This window comes from Actinia tenebrosa, unplaced genomic scaffold (assembly GCF_029948245.1).
Source record: "Actinia tenebrosa isolate PJP-AT-01 unplaced genomic scaffold, QUT_ActTen_1.0 PGA_scaffold0__85_contigs__length_37466705, whole genome shotgun sequence".
Taxonomy (NCBI): Eukaryota; Metazoa; Cnidaria; class Anthozoa; order Actiniaria; family Actiniidae; genus Actinia; species Actinia tenebrosa.
The window spans coordinates 13,463,241-13,491,099 of record NW_028292569.1 but is presented as its reverse complement, the minus strand read 5'-3'; the positions used below and the strand labels follow the sequence as shown (position 1 = coordinate 13,491,099).

The 27,859-nt window shown below is 38.2% G+C and overlaps 2 protein-coding genes across 5 annotated transcripts; both read right to left on the bottom strand.

Moving 5' to 3' along the window:
• Positions 1–63: 63 nt before the first annotated feature.
• LOC116301578 (uncharacterized) lies at positions 64–12,426 on the bottom strand. Of its 4 annotated transcripts, none has more exons than XM_031710656.2 (6): positions 12,243–12,426; positions 6,743–7,375; positions 4,114–4,392; positions 3,122–3,259; positions 2,641–3,022; positions 64–1,817 (listed from the first exon to the last, which is right to left on the bottom strand). In XM_031710656.2, exons 1-6 carry the CDS (start codon positions 12,263–12,265, stop codon positions 474–476), a joined length of 2,799 nt encoding a protein of 932 aa, XP_031566516.2. In that variant the 5' UTR covers positions 12,266–12,426; the 3' UTR covers positions 64–473. The 4 variants fall into 4 exon arrangements, with proteins under 4 accessions (XP_031566516.2, XP_031566514.2, XP_031566515.2 ...); XM_031710654.2 differs by lacking the exon at positions 12,243–12,426 and adding an exon at positions 8,356–8,590; XM_031710655.2 differs by lacking the exon at positions 12,243–12,426 and adding an exon at positions 8,389–8,590.
• Positions 12,427–14,816: 2,390 nt separating this feature from the next.
• LOC116301577 (dynein axonemal assembly factor 8) lies at positions 14,817–27,833 on the bottom strand. The gene is made up of 13 exons (XM_031710653.2): positions 27,513–27,833; positions 26,492–26,731; positions 24,948–25,622; positions 24,210–24,268; positions 23,046–24,012; positions 22,098–22,887; positions 19,956–21,760; positions 19,615–19,795; positions 18,996–19,090; positions 18,539–18,895; positions 18,212–18,297; positions 18,050–18,119; positions 14,817–17,311 (listed from the first exon to the last, which is right to left on the bottom strand). Exons 1-13 carry the CDS (start codon positions 27,660–27,662, stop codon positions 17,234–17,236), a joined length of 5,553 nt encoding a protein of 1,850 aa, XP_031566513.2. The 5' UTR covers positions 27,663–27,833; the 3' UTR covers positions 14,817–17,233.
• Positions 27,834–27,859: the final 26 nt, after the last annotated feature.

Genomic DNA, 27,859 nt, shown 5'->3' with positions numbered 1-27,859 from the left:
CACTAGAATTTGTGCAAACGAAAATTACAGTAAAACAAATCTAAAGGTCATTCTTATAAAATATATCGTTATCTACTAAATTTATTTATTTATGCTTGTAGCTCAATTTACATCAAATTCAACGGAGGTTTCAATATCTTTCATATTCATGAGCCTTTGTCTAAATGGAGTACAACAAATACATATGGTAAAACACTGAAACTGTGAACCCTTTCTAGAACGAAATGGTAGATTTATTCTGCGAATAACTAGACTTTAATACAAGTAAACTCTGTCTTGATCACTAAGTTCGTCTTTACTATTCTCAACAAACCTATGAGTCAAACTATTTTTGCATTTAATTTTGATAAAATAGAAAGTAGGAAGAAATTTGCTCTGATTTAACCGAATTATTATAGAAGTGGAAGTAATGAGTTTTCTTTTCTCTAAATATTGCATTAAGATAATGTACAAATCATGTTGGAATTCTCTATCTATTTGGTATGAAAAAATTCTCTTAGGATTTTCCTTGCCATTGCAAAATTGTTGTCAGCTACAATAAGAGCTCTCTTGATAGCTTCCCTTGGATAACCTTGCGCTTCTAATATTTGAAAGTCCTCTTCGTAAAACTGCATTTTATCATCAGCACTGGCATTTGCCAATAAGTCCTCTCGTTCACCGTCTAGTCCTTCGAGTTGCGAAGGATCAAATGTGCCCAAATATGCGGGGTTACTGTAACTATGGGCAGGACCGGACCAGCTATTTCTAGAGACAAGTGTATGTCGCAGGCTATTGTTTCTATCACAACGTTTTTCATTATTGTTGCTTATTTCTGATGAGGAATTGCTTAGTTTGGTGTCCTTTGCTGCATGGTCATTATCCAGTACATCCTCTGTAGAGTGAGCTTTGGCAAAGCCAGCACGGTTTTTACGCGAGTCCCTGGGTTTTGAGAATCCAGTTGGATTACTGACTAAGAGGTCATCACTCTTCTCCTCGTTATTCGTTTGCAGAGATGGCCATTCTGTACCCTTGAAAGGGTCATCTGCAAAAGGATCTTCCTCCTTTCCAAACAAACAATTGAAGCCATTTTGATCAGACAGATCATCCTTCTTTTTTGTGTGTTTTTGTTTCATGACTGGTAGAGGCACATCGTAGGAACTGTCATTATCACTCTTTTCTGGAATATTTGTTTCTGAAGTATTTTCTTTTCCTTTAGTAGCATGCTCCTGTCTTTCTTTAATACATGGTTTGTCGTCGTCTTGTGGTGGGTATGATAATATAGCATAATTGATTTTAGGGGTGTTCTTGTTGATATTTGACTTGGGTGTTGCAGCCTTCGCACTTGAAACATCTGCATACCCTATACCTGGAGTTTCAGGTGCCCTTTCTAGATTTATCCTTTTCTCCACTTTCTGTTTGTACTTTCTTTCTGGTATAGCAGGAGGTGGACTTTCTGAATCTGAGTCAGGAGGCGGCGGAGGAGGCGGACCTTTTCGGAAGACTGACGGAGATGGACAGGGTGAGCCTTGCGGCGATGTGTTTGGGGAGCACTGTGGAGAAACATTCGGAGAGGCAAATGGAGAACTGCGCGGAGAAACCCTTGGAGAATTCCTTGGTGTGCTGCGAGGTGACGTTCCTGGGGTGTTTCTTGGTGAGCCAAATGGTGATGATTTTGTAACAATTAGTGTAGGAGAAGTAGGAGTATTCATATGTGACATTTGATTTCGTCTCTGAGGTAAAGGAGGAGGGCAGCTGTCGCTATCTTGTTGGTTACTTAATGTGTTCCCTTGTGGTGGGGAGCGTCTTTGTGTGTCTGATGGCCAGCTTGTGGGTGGATACTAATGGACAATACAAAACATTTCTTGAGTTATGCATATTATTATTGACTTTCTATTAACAGGTATATTCTTGTGCAACACATGGATACAATAATCAAGTTGTGTGCCCATAGTACAGTTTTTGTATGACTATGAAAAGCTCAGTGCCATAAGCGTGAAGCGCTGTGACCGTGATACTTTCTAGAATTTTACTTGGCTGATTTTTTTCACACGCAATATGATTGGTCTAAAAGTGCCCTGATCTTGACTTGACCATGTCCGCGCTGTGTTTATGCCGTGTTCCGGGTATTTGATTGGATGGAGAGTAAATTCCTGTGCAATGTGATTTGTCTGGCGTATTCCTTGCTGAAAATAACAGCCAATCTTCGGACAACGTCTGGCCAGAATTGGAACTTATCTGGTCAATTCTTTTCCTTGCCCGACATTTTGACCAGTGACATTGAACCAGAAATGAGGTATGACCAAGCTAAAACTAATTTTTACACCAATGTGTAGTTCCAAAAATTATCCATATCCACCGCTCAGAGAAATTTTGAATTTCCGAAGGGTGGGGTCAGAGAAAAAACAAAAATAATAGAGTTTGTATGGTAGAAATAAATGGGAATTTCTGGGGGGGAGGGGGTATTGATAATTTCTGGAACTATACAATAATCATATTATAACAGGTTACTGACTAGTCATTACTTTAAACCCCACTGACATAAAAATACAAAAGATTTCAATTTTTTTCTGAATACAATTTATGACATTTCCATAGTATTTTCATGTTGGCCTTGCATTCAAGGTAATTTTGGGAGGAACCTATATACTCATTTGCACTCACTTCCAATATATCTTCATCATATAACTCTGATGATTCTTCATGGTTATCTAATGCTGCTCTTCTTCCTCTGTCCTCTTGCTCATCACGGAAAGGATCAACGACAATATTATGAATGTCTTTAATCTCAGACCTACAAAATGGACATCCCTCGCCACCTTTCTCTTGCCACTGTTCTAGACAGTTATGACACATAAGATGACCGCATGGTTCAATACGCACATCCTTGTCGTTCTCAGCACAGATCTTACAGAGCTGGAAAGTGGATCCCATTTCACAGTATAACTCATACTGTTCCTCAGTGACTTTAATGTGTTCATCAGGGGGCGTGACCAAATATTGCTGTAGATCTGGATTTTGGTCATAACCATCTGGATACAGGTAGCTGAAAAAGATGGACAGCGCAATTAGTTTTATTTTGCCCTCTGGGAAGATGGCCACTGTATCGACGAAGTAGTCCATTAATGTAACAGATGATACTTACTATCCTTCTCTTGCTCCATCTATGAGTGCCTGACAAAGTGATCTGTTCTGTGGGATTGTCTGTAGAATAGTATGCTCAGGTGTGACATAACCAATTGCCCACTGACCAAGCCTGGTGCAGCTTAAGCGAAAAATGTAACTGTTGTCAAAAGAAAAAATGTTAGAATCAAGATGAAAAGAGACTGAGAATAACAATAATAATAATAATAATAATAACAATAATGATAATAATAATCATAATCACAATGATAACAATAATAATAATTTATAAATTTTTTTCTCTCTTTTCTTTCGTTGTCTTTGAAATTGTTTTGTATTGTTTTCAAGTAAGAATTATAAATGTTGTAATAAAAATATTGTAAAAATAAAAAAAATAAAAAGTCAATAAAATGCACAAACTGGACAAAAAAAATTATTATTATCATTTTAAATTTTATTCAAACATTCATGAATAATTAATGATATTTAGACCTATCAGGTCCTTCATATCCATCACGTGCATGGATCTTTATATCTGATAATGGATACCCTTTTAAAAAGATTTTGAAATCTTATTTAATCTAATAATTTAAATTATTTGAACCTGAAAAAACACTCCTGTTCATTTATTAAACTATACTTTACATTTCAATCTTATACCAGAGCACAGGTACTCCATTAATTAGGGAATTGTAGTTTTATTCACAAAAAAATACCCATACTGCTTCCTCCTCAATGCATTGCTAATACTTCCTCAGTAATAAATAATTTTAATAACAGGAGATCAAGTTAATGCAGGTGCAAAAATTATTCATGCCCCCTCACATAGGAATTTTTTTAAGACACCCCCTACCCCCGGAAATTACCAATTTTCTTCCATACAAACTCTGTAATTTTTGTTCTTTCTCTGAAACCCCTACTCTTCGGAAATTCTAAATTCCTCTTTGGGGTGGGTATGGATGATTTCTGGGATTACACGATTTACTAATAATGTCGGTAATGTTGTCAAATTACCTTCCAGCTCTATTCATGTGTTCAGAGAGCCGTGCTTTCACCTCATCGTAAGTCATAAATGCACAGTATCCCGGATGTGTAACAGCTAAGAGATTCCAGTTTTGAAGCAAGTGAGACCACGGCTGGAATAGTCTTGAAAAAACATCAAATTCGAATATGGAGATGTGGTCGTTACAAGTGAGGTCAATGGTAGACTTGAGCGCAATGGCTTCCAAACCAGATCCAATAGGATGCTCATTATGTAGGGTTTGTCTGAACAGCTTCCACGTAATGATAGTTCTATAGAACAACAGGAAATCGTGTTAAAAAAATAAATTTCTTCAAACAAAAGACAAAGACCATTATTTTATAACAGGAAGGATGATTTAGAATTATTCAATACTTCCATACTAAATACTACCGTACTAAATAATAGTGTGTAATCTCACATGATGAGCTTAGCTCTTGGAGAGAACACAGAGAGTCAATATGTTTAAATAAAAATAATAATAATATCAGAATGTCTATGACAGTAAAATACTAATTTTAAAAGCTGAATAAAAACTTTATGTTCGATAAAAGAATTTAAAGTAGTATTCTACTGTCATGAGAATTCATAATTAAATGTTTGTCAAAATTGTTTCTTTTACAGAATTTACATCACCAAGTAATAAATATTACAGCAAGGGCACTTGAACCATGAACACTTCAAGTTTTTTCGGGTTATTATTTCCTGAATTTTCTATTGTTTTAAACCTTCGAAAATGAAGCACTGAATTCAAATATGCCAAGTAATCAAAATAAAATTTTATGGAATGATTTATGGTATGCATTTTAAAAATGTGAAAAAAAAAAACGAGTCTAATTGTTCATGGTTCAAGGGTCCTCAATGTAAACTAAACTACTGCAAACATACTATATCATAATAATAATGACATTAACTTTATTTAAAGGAAAACAACATAACTACATAGATTGATCTATTTTTCCATTATCAACTCCCAGTAATAAAACAGGGTATATGCTTTTCCAGTGAAAAAATGTAAGGAAATTTCCACCTCCCATATTTTCTCTTTGAAATGTAGTTGTGCAATTACCGTTCTAATTGTACAAAAACAAAAAGAAATATGAGAAGCTTAAAGGTGTGTCCACTTCTAATTTGCATGTGTTCATAATAAGTATGTGAATTTTTTTTGTTTCAACCTAGTCTCACTAATTGTGTTTTCACTAAAAAACAGCATCTTGGTTCTTTGCTGTCATAACAGTATGTAGAATAGAAGGAAGGAAGGAAGGAAAAATGCAAATCTCAGAAGTAGTGTAGTTATTTCATCTTTGGCTTTAGCTCACTGCTAATGCTGTATGACAGCGAAACAGCTAATGAAGTTTGTGATCCTCTGGCGATTCATTTCTTTCTTTCCTTCTTCCTTTTTACTCAAGTATAACATGGTTATGTCTTATAAAAATATAATAATAATAATAATAATAATAATAATAATAATAAGTAAATAGGCTGATAGTGATATTTATAATGCTGCACCATACAATAATCATAAAAGTTCATACTAGTGTAATAATTAGTTATTTTTGAATAAGAACTAGAAAATAATAGTAAATTTATTATTAGTAATTATATTATCATTATTATTATCATTATTATTATTATTATCATTATTATTATCATTATTATTATTATTATCATTATCGCTATTATTATTATTATTATTATCATTATTATTATTATCATTATTATTATTATCATTATTATTATTATCATTATTATTATTATCATTATTATTATTTGTTTGTTCTTATTAACAGGCATGAACAAGTATAACAAGTTTTATTTTTTCCAAGTCCTGCTTGACACACCCAAACATATTGCAACCGTTCATACACCAGCATTAATTCCACCTTTTCCAATTATATTTTCATGGTCAAAAATCTAATATCCCAATAGCATACCCAATGTCAACAAATAACTATATATAGGGCCCAATGACCGTGCAATGTTTGTATAAAGGTCGATAGATTGTTCTCTTATTCGCTGATAGGGCGCCCGAAACTAAACCAAAAATTAGTCAACAGCTGAAAGAGTAGGCTTAATCTTGAATACAAACCGGCTCTCGATAAAAAGCGAAATATCATCATTCGTGTTCAGTAATATGATGTAAATGATCTTTCATTCGATTAAAATCCACTCTTTCTAACCCGAAATCTTCACCCAAATCTTCACCCATCTTTAAATAATCGCGTCTAAAAAAAATCTAAATATTCAGAGTTTCTAAATTTGATTTATGTCCGCAATCAGACTAAATACCATAAGTCTTGCCAATAAATGGGCAAAATTAATGTTCCACCGTCTGCGGTGGAAGTAATTGTCAACACTTGGACTGAATTTGTCTCAATATTCTTCTTTGAACTTTAAAAGAAAAAGGCTTCTTTATTCACGCGATAAAATTGGTTTCAATTTACCAGTTTATTGTCTAATATAGTGATGTTAAAGCCCGGGAACGCCTTTTAGTAATACTTTACGAATAATTGCTAACTAAAGTTAGGATAAATATTATAAGGTGTTTGCTGACTTCGCCTGAGTGAATCAAGTGAGCTGGATGCAATAGAATAAACTCGTACAATATTCACACTTCCTTACCTAGTACCGAAATTCTTTTTCCAAAAGTCTGCAGCATCAGCTTTCGTAACTCTAAAACCATCACTAATGTAGGTGCCCGAAGGAAATAAAGCCTTAAGTTCTGTCAACATGTGACTGAAAACAAGACTCAGTTTGGTAAGACTTCGTCGCTCCACCGAGCTCTCATCAAACATTTTATCCTTTCCATCTTTGAATAATTTAATGGCATGTTTCGACTGTTTCATGAGATTTTCGATATATATCCTAAAGTACTCAATGTCGTTTAGAATGTGCATTCGCTCTTCATACTTGGAAATAATCAGCTTCAAATGCTGATAAGTGTCGGGAAGGATATCAAGAATATACGGTGGGCTGTTCTTCAAATTCATGCGCTGGTTTTGACACAACTTTACCACTTTGTCCATTAATTTCCATGTTTTCTCGATAGTCTTTTTATCGATCTGTAATCTAGGAGTCACTGCGTGTGTAAATGCATCTTGTAGGCCGTCTCGAAGTCGGGAGAAAAACCGTGAATGGCGAGAAGCTGCCATCGGAAAGTTCGCCATTTTGAGCCATTCGCTCTCCTTGCTCAATTTCCGCGTACGACGAGGATTTTGTTCACGTGATATGAACCCACCAATCACATGCGCCATGCTGAAAGGAGAAAAATCCTATTTAGAAATCGTAGACTTTCGTTCTATTCGTGTTTTATGATTAACGAGCATAGAGAGTTTTCAATTCAAAACGCAAGCGAAACTTTCTGTTTTACTCTCGAGAGTGAAACAACTATTCAAGTACGTTGCGTATGGAACTGCCCCCAGCTTTCTGAACAGGAAATAAATGATAAGGAATTTTTGTGCGTAATTTGTGTAAGAGGTCGCAGACATTTAGAGAAAAAAGTTCGGTAGAAAATTCTAGTGGATTCGAAATGATGAGTTTTTTTCACTTTACCTAAAACACGGTGCCATTGTATTGTATGAAATTTGCTCCAGAATGTTTCTTCTTACGGCTTTTTCGTATTATTTATTTGACTATATCAGGACGTGACGTTGGCCGTTCTTGGCAAAGGGAGGAAGGATTTAGAAACACCCCATCTTCAGTTTCCCATATTCCTACCAACGCACATCCTTTTGACTAAGATACTCTATTTATTTCCCATAGGGCAAATGCATGTTATGACCCATAAAATCTCGAACAAACATTCTATTATCGCTTTAATACCGAAACCAAGCTTCTCGGGAGCTAAGTTAGTAATAAGATGTTATTTTTATTCCCATTCAAAAATCTCTCCGCTTGGCACAGCACGTTCGTAATTTGATAATTTAAAAAGTTTCCTCTGAACAGTATCTTACGCTTCGTTTAATGCGCTATATACGTAACATGAATATTCATGTTTAGTCATGGCGTATAAACTTGAACTATGTCAACTCTTTATTTTATTTCCGAGTCGCGTCTAATCCGATCTGTGTGTGGTTGTGACTGTTGTGTCTACATGGAGGGGATCAAAGGCATGAAGCGTTGAAAGATTTCAAAGGGTTTGTGAGATCGATCTGGGCGTAACACTGCGGAATGAATGGCCTTGTCAGAAGGTAAATGAGCAGTAAAAATATCATCAGACTAATTATGGTTTTCACCTCGGATTTTCTTCGTCATCTAAGTGAAAGTACCTTGTAACTGAAGAGGAATTTGCCATCGACTGTTTGATGGGGAATTCCGTTTTGACTGAAAGCCTACGCCTTATCTTCTCTTTCGCTTGCTTCGTTTAACGCTCAAACTCTGGTCATTCCCAGGCTTGGAGAGTTTATAGCAGCGGTGAGTCGAACGTGCTTTATGTACGGCGACACACCTTTACCATTTCAATAAGTGAAACCAATTCGCTAAGGTCATAGATCTCTGGGTATAACCGGAGTTCCACCTAAATACCACGTGCTAGTCATGAATGATCATGTACCAAATGGATAAAGCCTTTCGGTTGCTACAATTAAAGTCTTATGTCAGCTGTTCTTTCGGAAATGAACGGAAATGAATGAAGGTTCTAGTGTTTAATTCATGATAAGCGTTGTTTAGAAACTAATACTGGCACGACTCTTGTTGAACGTATATTGTGTTACATCAGTGTGACGTGTGGACCTGAACGGCTCGAAACTCAGTTGCCGAAAAAGATTGCATTATCGTGCAGCTAAGCCCACTCATCACTGACGCCGGAATAAACAGTATATAAAACAGATAAAAGAGTTTTATGGCTATATCGACAAACGTTTTTAGTGTTATACAAACAAGTTTGATTTACAGAGAGTATTTTCGTGTAAAACCTACCGAACTGAACTTGAAATAGCCAGCAACCTCTGTTTCAAGCACTTACATCGGGTTAACTCGAAAACCCTTTTACTACAAGTCTCAGTGCCAACTCTTACATACTTTTTTATACCACATGGCAGACAAATCGTCTAATAATCAAAGCCAATTGCGTAATTTTATAGGTAATAGTTTACCCAAGTTCAATTAGAATGTGCCTTAATTTGGTATTATGAAGCCACAGGGGTCAGAGAGTTTTACCGTCAAACGCATGACTGTCAATAAGAGGACATCTGCAACCACAAAATATCACAAATATTTCCCATCAATGTTGTATATTTACTGTTGGTGGTCATCGTGTTGACTATAGTCGGTGTATCATCATCATAGTTACCATCATCATCAGTAGTAGCATCAACCACTTTCATTTATCATCATCATCCATCCATTCAGGGGCAAGGCATGACAACTATCAAATACTATAGCCCAAATAGATTGTGACCTTCACTACCATCATGATTATCATCATCATTATGCACCACCATCATCATCATTGTGATCATTATCATCAGAAGCGTTATCATTACCATCATCATCATCACCATAATCATTATCAGCATCATCATCCTGATCATCATTAACAACATCATGACTATCATCGTCACCATCATCATCGTCGTCATTGACCACCAATGATTACCATCATCATCATCATCATGACCATCGCCGCCATCATGATCATAATAAACATCAACATAATGCATCATCATCATCATCATCATCATCATCACAATCACTGTCGTCATCAGCTTCACCACTACCATCATATATGCATCACCATCACTATCAACACGATCATCATATCCTGTCTGGTTTCGCATGCAAAACCGGAAGATCATAAATGGAAGGAGTTGACGTCGTATTATTCAGTTTCGCTCACGTCGTATGGTCGATTGCGGAATTCCCCAAAAACAATACAGCAGCTAGGGCTATTAATGGAATATGATAGAAACGATAACTAACGCGGTTAGGATTCGTGCACTTTTTCCCTCGTTGTTTTTATCTGTCATGCATGACACTCGTACCAATATTTTAGATCGTCTATTAACTTTTTTTCGTTCTCTCTTTCATTGTTCCTTTCTAGGCTTTTCTTTTCTTATTGCTCTTTCTTTTTTCTCTTTCTTTTGTTCCTGGCTTTTTTTCTTTTCCTTACTAAAATTGCAAAAGAGATCAGTTCTTTTCAACCACTTTCCATACATCGTATCTCAGTTGTTCGTTATTTGTTCGCGTCGTCCGCTTTTCCAAAATATTTTTATCACAAATATGAAATAATAAAATAGTAATAATTATATTAAATAGATCAAGAAAGTTATCATCATGACCGTCGTTGTCATGGTTATCATGATAAAAACAACAAAGATGATGACAGATTTTCGACGATCCACATAATCCATGTCATCCTCATCCATGTCATTATCATCACCATCACCATCATTACTATCATCATCATCATCCATTCATCATTATCATCCATTCATCATCATCATCATCCATGTCATCGTCATCATCATCCTCATCCATGCCATCACCATTATCATCATCCACTGCCATCACCATTATCATCATAATTATCACCATTATCATCATCATCATCATTACCATCCATGTCATCATCGTCATCATCGTGATCACCATCATGATCATTATATAGATTTTTTAGATTTTATATTGCTGATCACCTGTTCATACCAGCTGTTCTATCGTGCCAGCTGATCGGTATTTTAAATTAGGATAAATAACGATATTATTATTAATATCATTATTAACATGATCATTATCATCGTCATCATCACCATCATGATCATGATCATCACCATCATATTCTTTATCATGATCAGTCACCATGCATCATCAACTACAGTCTATCCTTCTGTTCCGTGATAACAATGCTCATTAGTAAGACTGTTCTCCCTCCGTTTGTAAGATAACAGGATCTACATAGGTATTCCATCGAGCTGACAACCTTAATTAATCATATATAGACTACACTAAGAAATGAATCAAACGATAGACCACATAGGCTTGTTGGATCGTGTTAGTTGACGTCAACTACTACATTTATTTGAAAGGTTTTCAGTCGCGAGTCACGTTCCAATATGAATTCGACATACACAGGAAACCATACTTTCCTTGGTGTGGTAAATCCGATTAGATGGTGTTTTCTAGAATCTAGAATACTGAATTAATGAGACAAAAACTGCAAATGAAACCATGCATGCAACTGCAAATGAAGTGAGCTGTAAAATAATGATAAGAAAACCCTAGAAATATATCGAGGTGCGCTTGAAAAAAATATGTGAATTAATGGGAAGGTGAATGAGAGATGCATGGATGGATGGATTATATCACTTTATCATAAATAAACGCCAATATTCTCTATAAAATAGTTGGTCCATGGATGCCATGCATATAGTCTTGACACATGAAATGACGTCATAATCTCAATTCTGACAAGGATTCAATATTACAAAATATCAATTATTGAATAGTGAGTATGGACGATGGAAAATTTTGACTTCATCGTTAGAATCAGAGGAATTGTCGACCTCAGAACATTGCTTTTTGACACGCAAATATATTAACTTGATGATTGAACGCCAAGCAAAATAAACGGCAAAAATACTAATATTTTATGAACCTCTATATTCTTTGCATGCAGAAAACTTTAGTTAAAGCATTGTTTATCACAGAGAAATTGAAACAGAAAACAAAAAGAATTAGCAATGAAAATGAATCGTAGCAAACATACAGTGAAAGCCTGTCAAGCTTGCATTTGCACTGCCAGAACTCCGGCGCTTGATTTTTCTCTAGATAGCCATTCATACTGCTTTTTTAATTTTATGTAAAGACATTTACCAATTAGTACTCGATATATATATATATATATGAAAAAATTTTCGTCTCTAAAAATAGTTTTCATGAAAACAGAAAAAAAACTGATGCCGGAAAATACCGACGGAAAAGTTGTACAGACTGAATTATTTTTCTGCACTATTTTTGCCCTACATTGTGATTGGATTAGAATTGTGGAAACGTGGAAGCCGTTCGTATGTTGTTTTGTGACCTTACCTACTCGGCCGTTCACTTATAAATACGAAAAGCGCTCGGAATATAAATAATTAATAAATACCGATTATAACAACTACTACCAACATGACCATCTTACCTATTGGTCCACCTCGAAGACATTTGTATAATCTTCCGTGTATAACTCGATCTCGAACTGGCTGATTTTTGGCGGTGAAAATGCTAAAAGACTTCAATTGCTGCCAACTGTATTTGAAATAAAAGATCTAAAGTAAATCGGTCTAAGCTTTGAAAAAATGTTGTCCTTATGTTTGTCCTTATTCATGGTGTTGTGGAGGTTCAGCACGTTCCGTCCAATTATACACCGTATATTCCAATCACATGACAAATTCTATGACGTCAGTATTTTTTTATAACATCGATATCAAGGAAAATATATTGTGAAAATAAATTCGGCACTTAGTCTTCGTAAGTTGCAACTCAAAAAAAAAAAAAAAAAAAGAAAGAAAAAACATATATATTATATATAATATTGGGATATTAGTGAGTTGGAGTCGTTTTTGACTTTGGTCTTTTTTCAGTGGCATGAATATGAATACTCTCTGACCATACTAGCTACATTATATGACGTAAACCTACTTGAGAGTCACTAGACTGGAAACCAATATTTCAACATCAGAGAAACCAATATTCAAGAACGTGGTGGAAGTTCGAAACATTTTGTGTGACGTTTGTCAGTCATGTGCGTTTTAGAAAACAAGCTCCAACGACACTAGTTTTACTTTCTTTGCATGTGGCGTCGGTTTTGTTTTGCTGGACCTGTGCAGCTGGAAAATACTTGTGAGTAGTGAGTGTCAATGTGTCGTATATTCAAACATTAGCCTCTAGTAAGGGAGACTCGGCAACGACTTCCCGTGCAAGACGTAAAATAAAAATAATTATTTATATATGTCTTATTTAATTATCATTACGTATCCATTTAAGTCCCCGACGAGTATGACGAGTTCATTGAGTCTAAAGGCGAAGAAAAGACTTAAGTTAAGCATATTTACAAGAATTTCATTAAGATAATCTTAAAACTAAGAGCCAGCAATATAACGATTCAGAGGCTGCAAGGTAGTTCAAAGTTTGAACCTTGCAGCGTCGGTTGAATGCGTTGTTTGAACAGTGAACCATTAAGTGGTAATTTTTGTTGAACACTAGCTATTTTTAAAGTAAAATTACCTAGGAAAAAAGCCCCGTAAAATAAGGAAGTACACACTACACTTAGATTTTTATTATCGTTTTGTGCAACATGGCGGAAGTCGTAGCGACCTGGCAACCTATCTGATTCTCTCAAGTAGTACTTGGTTTTCATTGGATTTTGTTTTATGTATTGGTGATAAACCTCATCATGATAACACTTTGCCTGTTTTTCACCGCATTTATGGTCTTCAAGCCACGTAACATGCCCGACTCATTAATGACCTTAAGTACCTCGTTACCTCCCTCTACGTTCTTTGCAGATACCGTTAATCAATTAAACCGTTATCAGTCAAAACTGAGAACCAATCTGTCTAATCCGATCAATGAATATTAAAATCTAATTCCAAATGTTTTTGTTGGTGTTATCGTTAATCTCAATCAAGACAAAAATCCCACAATCGTTACTAACGACCCAAATTTGCGTAGATTCTCTGAATACATGTTCAAATGTTGACATTTGAAAGCTCAAATTTATTGAGAAAAATTGAATTATGTTCAATGTCTCGATGGCAATTTCGATCGCAAATAAGATTAATTTTAATCGAAAGAAACCACAGGTAACCCAAGCTATTTAATTTCATTGCTGAGGTCGAAAATTAATTTTTCCGAATTTAATTCCAAGGGTCTTTCGCCCGGAATAACCTCGTTCCCAAGCACTATAACTTATCTATATTTCTATATCTTTATGTTTCATTGGGAATGCTATCTTACAAGAAATCATAGGGCGATCCACAAAAAATCTATTAAAAAAAAGTCTAATATATTGTTTTTTAATGGATCATATATTTTGTAAGATCGATAGTATCACAAAAGCATTGCTTGGGTTTCCTGTGGTTACTTTGAACGCTTTGCTCAGGCCCCGAACCCGTTTTTTTTTTGCGTCCAAAATGAGTGCGAGGCTTAGGGAGATGAATTGCCATCTAGAAAATCTTAGAACCAAAGTCGCGTTTTCGCGAAATTTATACGAAACACATATAAGGCATGGCTGTCTCTCACTGTTTGTTACCGCATCACCCAGGTTAAAACGATGGCTGGAGCAATGAGGGTGAAGTTTCTGGGGCGAAAATAACTAAACGTGGAAACGCCCTTAAAAGACCCTTAGAGATCAAGGAAAGTCAGACTCGTACCCAGTCGTCACTCACGCTTTTTTAGTGCGCGCGATGGCTTTTGGGAAGGAGAGAGAAAAAGTGGCCGCTTCCCTTTTCTCTTCCTTCCTTCCCTTGATGCACCGCGAACTCACTAAATCCTACTCATCAACCACAGCATGAGATCAATAAGGCAAGAGAAGCGACTGGTTACGAGTCTGAAGGAAGGTTATGAGTTCATTATGGACACTCCCTAAAATATAACGTCACCAAATGACAGTTACTTGTTTCAGGGCGTTCTGCGACCGGCGGTTTGTCATTCTTCACGTTCCACAGACCAAATACCACAGAGAAATGATTAATGAATTAAATGAAGAGTCTACTGAAAATATTCTGAGGTTTAATCCCTTTCGTTGAGTGCAAATACTCCAAGTATAAACCCACTTCTTACAATTGTTGTTGGCATATAGGGCCCGTTTGTACGACAAGTGGCGGGATAGCGCTATCCATGGATAATTCCTTATCCATTGGATGAGTCGATGCTGTTATCCATTACATTTAAGATAACATTCTTCCGTCGGATAGCGCTACCCACCCTTAGTATAACCGGTCCCCTGAAGTGAAACTATAGTTTTCGTACTGGATACTTTAGCCTAGTTTTACCTAGAGGGAGCTGCGGAAAGGGTACGATTAATAGGGAGTTTAAATTCAATAAAATCAAATACCCTAGAAAAATCTTTCGTAAAGTTCAGCCAACATGGCAGACATCAAAACTCGCAAATAAGGCATTGTTTACATACTTTACAAATAGACCCCCTCCCGCGAGCAGCATTCAAGCTCCGTAAAAGCGGTTAATAAAACTACTATTACTATTAAGCGGTCAAATTAAAGCAAAGTGAAAACCCCTGAATTCACTTTAACTTATAATATTACAAATAAGTTACGGATAAAGTTGGGTACAAAAATAAATAATGTATAGAATAACTCTTTTTGGATTCAAACCGCCAAGTGTCAAGAATATTTTTCTAAACTGGGCAAAAACATTTTGATGAAATAATATTCAATACTGGAACAACTTGGAAAACTCACGCGTAAAGTATTCAATGAGTTAAAGTTAAACCTTTTTTTCCAATTGTTTCTTAAACTTTTTAAAATTCACCGAATAAGGTACTATAAACTAGCTCTGAATGTTTAGAAACTGGTTAGCCATAGAAAATGAGATTTTCGATAAATTTGGAAAAGCGTTATAAAATGTACATCTCTGCGTAGAGTATGGAAATATTGTTTTGCTAATGTAAGAATAAGCAGATGTATTGAAGCCTTCTGTTTTCATTTAAGAGTTCCATTTCAGGGGCGGATCCAGGAATTTGTTCATCGAGGGGTGCACTGCACAAAGTTAACCCAGAGAGGGGTGCACCCCTTATAATCAAAGGGAAAAAACATTATTTTGCATTGGTTATCTTCGAAGTAGGGGCGCAGAGTTGAACCAGGGAGGGGTGCGCACCCCCTGCACCCCTCCCTTGGATCCGCCAATGCTGACTTCTCTTACATATGAGAATTTGGAGGAGTCCGCCCGTAGCACAGGGAACCCAACCTCGCGTGTTTTTTTTAGTATATTACAGTAAATGTATCAGATTATAAGAACAGGACGCGAAACAAAGGTACACTAAAACAATAACTGAATTCTTCAAAAAAAAGGATTTAGCTTAATAAAATCGATTTATTATCAACTACATACATTTACTGTAATATGTGCTGACACAAAAACCAAGCTTTGGCACCCTGTGGTCTAAGACATAAAATCTGGAATCCAATGCAAGATGCGTAATAAGCCATTCCGAGGTTGAGGGAATGACTGAGTCGAGTTCGCATTCAGTGCAATTTGGGGCTGTTTTAGGCCCAAAACGCACTGCAATGTTAACTCCACTCAGTTTTCCCCTCAACCTCGGAACGACTAATCTAGAATCCAATATACAAGATACAGCTTGAATGGATAGAATCCACGTATCGTTAGTCGCCACCATTAGAATCCCTTGCGTGGGCGACTGAATGGTAATATATATTCTCAGTAGGGAATAAAATGTAGCGCATTGAAAGTACACTCTACTACAATCCCACGCAAATGCCCCTGAAGGTTATATAATAGCTAAATGACCTTTTCGCTATTGAGGAAAATGCTTTCCTATTCTTTGGGGGTCTGGCAGGAGAGAAATGAGAGAGGAAATAAATGGGAGTGGAGGAGTGAAAGAGGTGTGTGGGAGGGAGAAAGGAGAACTTCACAGCAGGCGCTTCCTTCCCCTTCTTCGCTTCCCTCTTCCACCCACATCCCTAATGCGGTGGCAAGCAGAACAGACTTTCCCAATTCAGACCACATGTCATTTCCTTGAGTTTTATAGCGTATCTTTCCGAATGGTCAAGAAATTAAGTAAATACGGTTGTACCTTAGCGAAACAAGTATTTTTTAGTGTTTTTTCCCAAGCGGAAAAGGTCCACAAACTACGGTACAAAATAGCCTTAAGTTAGACCGAATTTCATACCTAATGATTTATCATAAATTATGAAAACCATTTCAAAACCATGGCTCACAACCATATACCATGCCACAAACCACAAAAAAATGTCTTATTGTTTTTACAGACCCTTGCGATAAATCCCAACCTGTGGGGTCAAAACAATGTAATTCTTTTAAAGCATCAGTGCTCAAGAGAAGGGAATCATTTAGTTTTGACTCCTAGCTTGAGAAATAACGCATGGGGTCGGTATGATGAAGTCGTACCATACACCATGACTGCACGACAGATCAATCATCCTTGCACTCTATCTGGGACTTCTTGTTATGCATCAAATGTTCAAAGAAGCACTCCACTAGGCGACGAGCCTGGACAATAGACATGACAAGAATTAATACTTTAAAGGCCTTTGTTATTATCTAGAAAACTGACTGTGACTAGATAGATGATGCTCGCTTTTGAATGGACGACTTACAACAACAAGTCACGTGACACTACCTTCTTTAAACCAGCCGTTATGTAAACGTTGAACACCAAAATTGAAATCACTCCCCGTACGTTACTCTTCTGTAAGGTTTGCTCCATACGCACTACCACTACAATCACTATTTAGATCGCACAACTAATTGGTAAGGCTGCGTACATAATGTATGACAGGGTGGGGCTTGTGAAATTGAGGGGAGATCGAGAAAATTGTGGTAGAAAAAAGGGGGGATGGACAAATGTTCATCAGAAAAATGGGGGGATGCACAATTTTTGGAAGAAGCTACAAGCCTTGCTAAGGGGGGATCATATTTTTTTGCATGACTTTAAGGGGGGGTGTGAAGAATTATTCTGGACATTTCAAATTTTCACCTCCCCCCCCCCCCCCCCCCCTGCCATACATTATGAACGCAGCCTAAGAGGGGAAAAAACCTCGCGGCAAAGGAGACAACGAAAACTCACACAAACTCAAGTGACTCGTATTTCAGTCGAGATTCGCATTTCAGTTATTGTCAGTCGAGAATCGAGCCTGCGACACCAGCCGGCTTGAACTGCGCGGCGCATGCTGTCCACTCTGTTAGAGTAGAATGGAAGCAATTGAAATGATCAATCGGTATCCTTACCTTTTTGAATGATTTCGCGGCCAGGATGTACTTCCCATAGCTAGTAGCCAAAGAATTGCTCTTCAGAGGACTAAAGATAATCAAACGCATCAGTTGAACGATTTACTTCTACGTATTTTTATCACTAAATGAAAAAGTAAATGGGTTTGTGCGGTGTCTTACCTTCCAAGTAGCGTATCAAAAGATGTGACTGCTCCATCTCTGACTACCGCCATTACTATACAAGAACCTTGGGATAGCTGCGAAGCCTGTAATGATACATAAGGACAGACAGACAGACAGACAAATAAGCTGATTAAACAGCGCAGGACAGACAGACGGGTTAAAACGGTCTTGACAGACAGACAAAACGAGCTAGAGAAACAGCGCGCACACGGCAAGACAGAGCAACAGAGAGTAGATTGTGAAGAGAGAAACGGACAGAAAGATAAAGCGAACAAAGTGACAGACTGACAGACAGACAGACAGACCGAGGTAAAGCTTTCTCACCATTTGGTATTGTTTGATATCAGCCGGTATACTATCCCCATACATCCTCGTACACTGTGCTGCTTGTTTATCGTTTAGCCGTAACATACGAAGTCCAACGATTTGTAATCCCACACTTATCAGGCCATCGATGACTTCGGTAAACCCTGGACTCGACCTGATAGTTGAGGCTCCCCCCTGGATTTTCAATAGATTTGGCAGCAGTAGAATACAGTTGACTTCGAGTAAGGAGGGTGGCAGATAAACAGTTGAGAATTCGCTAACTGTACTGCAATTAGATTTGGAGTCTTCTGGGACATCTACAAGGGTTCTTTGAGCGTCAGCGTTGAAAATCTTATCAGATGACAGGCAAGGAATCTGTCCACAGAGAGAGAGAGAGATCAAATCGTGTTTAGGATCCCGCGGGAATCCCTTTGCCAGGGGTAATTATGGAGAAAGGAAATAAAATACTACTGACCCCCTCAGCTTTAAGATCAATGGTCGGTGAACAACAGACACCTTGGGCGAACAACAGCTTATGGTCTTGGACTGCATTCTCATATGAACACGAACCTACGAAGAGAAGGAACATGACATCGTTATCAACGTTCTCATCATCAATATCATCATTAATATCATGTTTCTCTTTTGAAAAATCTTAATGATCAAAACATACATAGAGGATATTTATTCCTTGTTTATCTTCGAGTGAAGAATACACGAGAAGATAAACTTCATATCTTCAAGCCAACGTGTAATTTTCTTTTTATTATATAGACAAATCCACAAAGAAAAACTACGCAAGTTAATCAAAACAGGTCCCGGGAAACATCGCAAGTGACGCAATAGATGTCCTCACTAGTGAAGATATGAAAATATGTTACTCAGGTCCCGGATGTAGCTTGTACGAAAAATACGAGTGGCGCATTTTCCAGTAAAACACTCGTGTCTACATAATGAATGATATCATTTTCACAGCACATCACATTATCATAACTGTGACGTCATAGTCAAATCACTACATCTTCACCATGACGCCACTTTTTATCCCTATCATCATCAAATTTATGTCATCAACGTCCTCACGCAATTATTACCGTATAGTGCGTTCCTGATCCGATCAAGTCCATACGATCCTCTAAGATAGAACTGTGACTCCTGTCGACATTCATCAGGATTGCCTGGTCCTAGTACATCTAGTAGCTTACCAATAGCATTCTCTCTCTGAAGGCTAAGTATGATCACTGGACCAGAGGTAAGGTGTTGGACATGGGTATCCTACGAATAAAGTTGTAGTAGTGTAACTATAGTGCGTGAATTTGCGCGCACTTCCGGTTCTCGTTATTTCCGGTGCATTAACTTCCGGTACATCTACTTCCGCTTCCCGATATTACTTGCAAAAGGGAAAGTTTTGTCAACAGATAAAGCATTTTCTTACCTGATCATCTTTCAAGGAATCCCAGTCTCGTAGGACTAACGCCAAACCATCTCCTTCAGACAGGTAGTCCATCTTCATATTGACAACATTGAACCCTTCACGGGTAAGCCTCTTGAGAACCTTGCCCACATGTCTGGGTACAGCATCGGGTTTAATAACACAGACAGTGGTCAGCAATCGCGGTCCTGCTAAGAGACTGGCAATGATAGGTACATCATCAGGTGATAACGTCCCGTTGGTATGTGCATTCCCACGTGCAGGGCTGTTACTTCGTGCGGATTTCTTTACTTTCTGCTTTGGACTGGCTTCTATATGGCTAGCTCCATTAGTTATAAGATCTCTCCGTGTTTGTGGTAGGTGGTGCTGATTTGCGCGCATGGAATGATCAGCATGGAGCTCGTGTTCGAAGAAGATGGCCGTCAGCTGACGATACGCGATCTCAGGAGTCGAAGACATGAACATATCAGGACACCTTTCATCCTTGTTTTGTAGAGGACGCTTCTTTGGAGAGCAGCCGTAGTGACTATGGATAAAGTGCCGCAGTCTTTCAAAGGCGTTTATACCCCGCAGCGCACAAATCAAGGCAGGTCCTGATGTTAGGGGTTTAAGGCTGCTTTGCCACAGTTTGTCGCCTATTTCATAAGGTGTGAACTCTTTTGCTTGATGCATAGTCATTGAGGACACGAACTTGATGCCAAGCAGTTCGAAGCCACAGTAGATTTTATCAAAATCATCTGTGTTCATTTGGAAAGTACGAGGCGAGTCGAGAGTGAGTTGATCAAGAATATCGTGGCAGTACCTCGTCGCTTTCTCCTTCAGCAGAGTTAGCACACAAACTTGTTCCAGTTCAGGGTTAGAGTGGAAGGAATGGCTCAACGAAGCAGCGGCGAAGAGGTTGGAGTTTTGCGTTTCCTTCATCTTCTTTCCGAGGATATGTCCAATGTGTTCGCTGAAGGGGATGGCTGCAAAACACAACTTGCTGGCAACTGCTTGGCCTTGGGATGTTATCTCGCGTGGCAGGTACTCCATGTGGGATAACTCGTCTGTTAAGGCTGCCACGAGGGAGGATACTTGGTGTATTCCGTTCTCTTTACGTAAACAAATCATAGTACAGGCGCAAGAAAATGGCGTCTGCGCATCCGGGTTATGGCCGTCAAAAACAAAAACTTGAGACGCAGACTGGTCGCTTGCAAAGCTCTTGGCTGGGCAGAATATAGGAAGTTGAGAGGCAGTTAGTCCTAAGGCATCTCTATTGCCGTCTTTCTGATTTGGTGGATGGAATCTGATTCTTCGTATTCCCTGTAGTGTGAACCCCCTAGAGTTACAAATAGCCAGAATGATTCCATGGCATCTGGGAAGGATTTGCGGAGAAGCAACAATCACGACCAAGGATTCTGTGGACGCAACCAGAGTACACGGGGGAGAAGGTAAAGGAGTGTGGAGAGCGCTCGTTGGTGTTCCTGCGTGTTCCTCTTTCCTTCCCCGGGACCCGGACCTTGGTCTTTGCACAACCACATCATCACTACCGATATTCAACGTATCTCCTGGGGGTACCCGGCCTCCAAACCAACGAGCTAGTTCTGTTTTTGCACGGTCAGTATTGCGTGGGCAATAGAATAAATGGTCTTCCTTGTCTTCGGTGCCATAGACTGCTCGTAAGGAGGTGGGGTCTGTCCGACGCGCAAGCCATGTGTCTTTAGGGCCTACTGCATCGAGCCAACGGGACAAGGAGTGCGGACCCCTGATGGCTAGAGCAAGTAGAGGACTGCCATTTTGGAAGACGTTAGAACTGGACTGATCTAAGCCTGTAAATGAGAACAAAGATATAGTTATATAACTATAGGCACTTTCTTGTCCTTCTGTGTCAAAATACTTGGGTAGAAAATGTCGCATAGTGTTTGCATAAACGAAAAAACCCCGGAATATTGACTAGATTAAGGCAAATTTTAACAAAATAGGGTGTGCGCAACTGGAATTTCCTTCAAGCTTTGTGACTGGATGCTTTTTGCTTCATCTTCTTGATTGGCTCCCGGAGAAACCAATTGAGAATCCTAGCTACATGTATCATTCAAGGCTCCCACGTATTCGACATCAAGTCGCAGAAACGTCGAGAATGGATATAATCCACGTATTCAAACCTACCTGGTCTTTCATCAAAGGGTACTCTATGAGTATACAACAGACGAACCCCAGCCAGGTCTAGCCCTTCCTTCCACACACGGTTCAATATATCAAACATGCACATGGGATCATGAAGTGCAAGAAACTGAACAAGCATCAAAGTGTTTTGAATTTCCGGTCCGCAGTATTCAATGTTGGACGAGCTGGTATCGATTGTGTCCTCGACCTCGTGCGTCTTCCAGTAGAAACCAGGCTCCGCTCCAAAAACGCGGATCATGGCCTGGGGGTCTGGGTTGATTGTTAATAACGACGACAAGTTTTTTTGACTGAAGGACATGTTGACAAACACAGGCGGGTAACCTACTATCTTAGTCAAGACACTACTTAGAGTATTAGTCCTTAAGAACTTGGCCACCGCAGTTTGAAAGTTGTTCCTATTACTTCCTTGCTTTGCGCGAGTACCCTGAAACTCCTCCCTACTGCAGATTCCAACTTTGATTGACAGCTCTCCCTCGTGCCATGTTTGTTGGAGCCCAATAACGTGGAACGGCGCTTCGCAAAAACCTGCATGGTCTTCATAGTGGGTGTATTCTGGTACGCACACCATGGATAATAGCCATGCTAGAAGTGTGTTGAAACAGTGGCAGTCTGTGTTTGCTTGGTTGCCTTTGTTACCACCTTTTCCCCAGCTTCCTTTGTTTCCTCCTAATGACAGTTCTCCGCAGGTAGAGAGAGGGACTGAGAGAAGTAGGTAGCTCTTGGATGAAAAATTGTCTGGTAGACTTGTGGCTTGTGGCTCGTATGAAGCCTCCTATAAAACAAATGAACACCTGTGAAATATGAGATATAGAATTCCGGGGCACCACCCCACCCCCCGGTACACATACACACCCTACCTCAGTCCTACACTGGCGCTCATACTTATCGCCTCCCGCCTCCCCCCGCGGCTAAGCAATCAAAATGTCTTACCAAATCAAAGACGACTGGTGTCTCAGGTGCCGCTATACAGACACGCCCTCCAGGGGTTCTTGACTCACGCTCGCGCTTGACACTCTCTAGCCTGTGTTGTATTCGTAATTTCTTTGCCTTCATTTTCTCGTTAAGGATCTTCTCCTGGTTGTCTTTCATGGATGGCTTGGATTCTTTCTCTTTGCTACCAGTCTCTTTGATGCTTTCTTCTTGCTTCTGTTCCTTTATCATCTCATCTGTTCTTTTCTGTTGGGTTTCTTCGCTATCAGACCTTATGTTCACCACTTCGTCTTTCTTAACAGATCTCTTAATGTTTTCGGGTTTTACACGCTTTTCGTCTGGTAAAGATTTCCTCTGCTCGGAGCCTCCTTTCTCTGTCTCATTCTCCACCCAAGCTTCTTTCCTCCCAGTCACCATTACCTCAGACTCTAGATCTTTGTTAGCAAGAAGCATCGAAGCTATCCTTTTGTTAACTTCTTCAGCCCTGGAATCATCTTGTTTTGCATTTTCAATAGGCTTGGGCTCAGGTGATGCCACTGTCGAAAGAACAGTTTCGTGTTCTCGCGATTCGATGGAAACAAACTCTGCTACATTCTTGTTAGGCGAGGATTCATCTATCTTTATCATAACGTATTCATCATCATCATCGTATTCATCACCATCGTTTGATTTCGACTCCTCACTCTTCTCGGCCGATTTTTTTTCACCAAAAGAATGTTTGATCTCCAAACGTTTTTCTGCTTTTATCTCTTTTCCATTTTTCTCTTGATGCAAATTCAGTGATCTCGTTTCCCTATCATCAGCCTTGGTTTCTGACTCGCATGCACCTGTGGTGTTTTTCATGGGTCGTGACTTTACTGTGTTTGTTCCGTGTGCTTGGTTTCCGGCTGCGAGTGCTTGTTTTATTCGTCTTCGCTGCTCGTGCCATAATTCCATGTCATTTTCGTCTTCAGAACTGCTTGATGAACTGAAGGATACAAAATAGAATTAAAAATAATAAATCATCGTCATCATCCATCATCATCACTCGAGAAGTGTTTTGAAGCACTCTGCTACGCCTCCTGCTTCTCCTAATACTTCTCTTGTGTTCTGCCAATCCCGCATGCTTTATAACTAAACATGTGCGCGCCTTTTTTCAATACAAACTGTAATCAAACTCAATACCTGTCTTCTTCACCAAAACCCATGATTCTTTGAATGGAACTTGAATATGCCAAGTTAGCCTTTAGATGAAACAAAAGCAACATTGAATGAAAACGGCTATGATTCTAAGTGCTACTAGGTGGAAGAATTTCAAAAGCTTGCCAGCCAACACATTTTTCCATACAAACCCATATAGAATCTTTAATGTACTAGTAATATACCATTTCTCATATAACCAGAGTACATTATGAGCTGAAATATTGCCTTCTTACTTATATGCTCTTTCCATTTCTGTTGGTCATTACGATGCAAATACTTGAATTGAGGGGATAGGGTCATTTGACCTTTTAGTGTAAGTCCTCCATTTCCAAGGAATAAAAATTCCTAACAAAATCCTGTGTGATACAGTTATTACTATCAAATTGAACTGATATCCTTGCAGTAAATGAAGCAACTTATGCAGCTGCAAATTGAAAGACTCAGAAAAAATTCTGAGTCTTGAACTGGATTTGAACCTGTGCCCTGGCAATTCTGGTGCCATTATGCTCTAACCACTGAGCTACCAAGTCTCATATGAGACTTCAAGGACACAATAGGTGGGTTTATTGGCCTGATAGGAGATATATATAAGTGTATGAGAATATATATGGAACATATATTTGTACTGCGGTTGAAATGTATCAAATTGAGCTGATCCTCACAGTATATGAAGCAATTTATGCAGCTGCAAATTGAAAGTTATTACTATTTATCAATTACCTTTTCTGGTTTCTGGGATCCAATCTTCTGGTTACGTAAATCAATAAATATAGTTCCTCTTTCTTCAGATCTTGAGGCTCTTCTCTGAAAATCCATACCCATGTCCATGCCGTAGCTTAGAGACCCAAAAGAAGTACTAACTCCAACAGAGGACATAGAACTGACAGCCATCATACCAGCATCACTATGTGTGCTGTCAGCTTGGACACCAAATTCCTTGGTTTTAGAGTCTTGTTGCTGTTGGATACCGACGTTTGTATCTGGTGACAGAGTGTTGTTGGTGCCGCTGAGTGTCGTGGAATTTGATGCTGTAACAGCCTCCTCTTGTTGTCTCTGGCTCAAATTAACAAGCTGTCTCATTAACTCATCACTGGCATCACTGTTGTCACTATCATCACTGTCATCAGAATCTGCGTCATTGTTATTAATATCATCAAGTTCCAGTGGATGTTCATATGACCAAGAAACTGTCACTTCATTCACACGTTTCATAAGGTCATCAAAGTCAATGTTAGCCAGATGTGAGAAGCTCAACCCAACTGAGTCTTGTGAATGATTACTAGAATCTCTATTGCTTGATACTGCATTTGTTCCATTTTCTGCTGTTTGAAAACTAGACTCAGTGGTAGAATTAGAATCGATGGTATTCTCGTCATCCTGATCTTCATCGCTTGCCTATATGATAATGAAATAGTTAGAAATTTCAATTTGATTCCGTAGAAGAAAAACCATTCTCAAACCACTACTAAATTGTAATCTCAATTATCATATTTTAAAACAAATATGAGAAATGTTTAGTATTTTTACCCTCAAAAAGCTCTTAATCAGGTGTCCTAATGGGATAGCAGCTGCTTTTCCCAATATCTCAGTAGATCAATCTTAATTAGCTCATAAAAATGTATGCATTGTTAGGGCAGATAATTTATATGTGGCTATGAAAACCTCGAATAATATACCTGCCATGATGTAACCATGGCAACCTCTATTAACAGGTCATCACACACCCCACAGAAATCTTACGAGGTATATACTGCTTTAGCATATACCAAATTGTGGACTTCCTAAGAACGTGAGCGTTCATTGGTTAATTGGAGGTGAATATTGTACGATATTCACCTCTGAATCTCGGAATATTGACCCGGCAACCAAATGGCATCTGCCGGCAATCATTTTGCTACAATTTCCGATGAGGAAATTGAAAAGATGAAAGTAAATGCCATTCCTATCAATACTAAAAAGGCAACAAATTATGGCCTAAAAGTTTTGCTTAAAGTTTTGCGTGAATTTGTCACGCAAACTAAAAGTTTCTGTTTGTTTGTTTTTATTGAATTATTGTATATAAAAATAACTTACTTTGTACATAAGTTGGTATATGCTAAAAAAATTATTCGCCTCAGGCTCAGTGAATATGGAGAATATTTACCTTGCGTCTCGGTAAATATTCCCCGATATTCACTTCGCCTTCGGCAAATAATTGCTAAATATATATATATATATATATATTTTTCATGAATCAAACATTTTTGCTTTCTTTAAAGAATCACCTTGAATACATGGTTGTTAAAACTTCTATCAAGATCACCATGCAGAGACAGCCCACTATCAGTTGATGTTGAAGAGATCTTGGGTTCATCTTTTAGGCCAACTGAATCATCTAGCGGCAATGTTTCTTTCTGTAACTCCTTGTGAACTTCTGTAAAAGCTGAGGAAAGATCCTTTAAGGTAGAGAGAGAGGTCAGGTCACCACTTCTGTTGAAGATAACTGGTTCGTCATCACTGTCAACCTAAAAGTAGAATTTAATTAGCATAATTTAAGATTTGAGTATAGAGTTTTGCAAACCGTGTTTGGTCAAGTGATTCTGAGAACACAACACACTGTAGTTGTGAGACTTCCAATTTTTTAGAATCTGAATGGATAAACATAGTGTTTTCAAGTTATAGCTGGTTTTATAAGGATATTGTCAATATGCCATTTGCATCTGGAGGTAGGCGACCCTATGGCTAGACCCCCCTTGAACTGACTTAGACTTTATTTATTTCACATATGAATAATTAACAAGTTTACATTTTGATTAACAGAAAATCACTCTTAAAATTACAGGAGAAAGAAAAACAAATATGATGATGATAAATGTGAATTAAGTGTGCAGTGGTGGTCAAAGTAGTATTGTTATGAGCAGTTATGATAAAATTTATGGACTCAAGAAATAAAACAACACCTCTACCCATGAAACAATAGGTTGTCATTGCTTTGAATTAAACATGCCAGACCATTTCTTATTTAAATTTCTATTGTTTACTGTTAAAATTTGCAAGCCTATAGAAAAATGTAAATATAATGAAACAAATGATAACAAAATTCCCAATGTAAACATACGTTTAAAGGGGTTTATTTCAAAACATAATCATTATTTAGCAGTAAATGCAACGACATAATAATGAGATTTGTATCCTTATGTTGTCATAGTCGTTTATAATTTTATAGGGACAAAAATAACAAAATGACGCGAAGCAAAATATGCTGGAATATGTCTGAAAAACAAAAATAAGTGGAAAGTTACTTACTTCAGAGTCGCTGTCTGAGCCAATAATAGGAATATTAGCCTGCACTTCTGCAAAAATACTGTCCAAAGCGGGCTTGAGTCCTGCAACAGGACTTCTGTACAAGTCAGAGGGACAAGTTTCTTCTTCGTCGCTTTCGTCGCTGGAATACATATTGACAAAATTCAAGCAAAAAAAGAAGCACTAACTCATAGCTTAGTAGTGGAAAAATTGATAGGAGGTTTCAGAACGGGATTTTAGGGAGGAGAACTTGTTCATTTTCTTTCATTTGAAGGTCCTTTTGGGTTTTCTTCACAACAAATCTTCCTTGCATGACGCCATCTTGTTCACCATGGCAGCAAGTCCTCGTC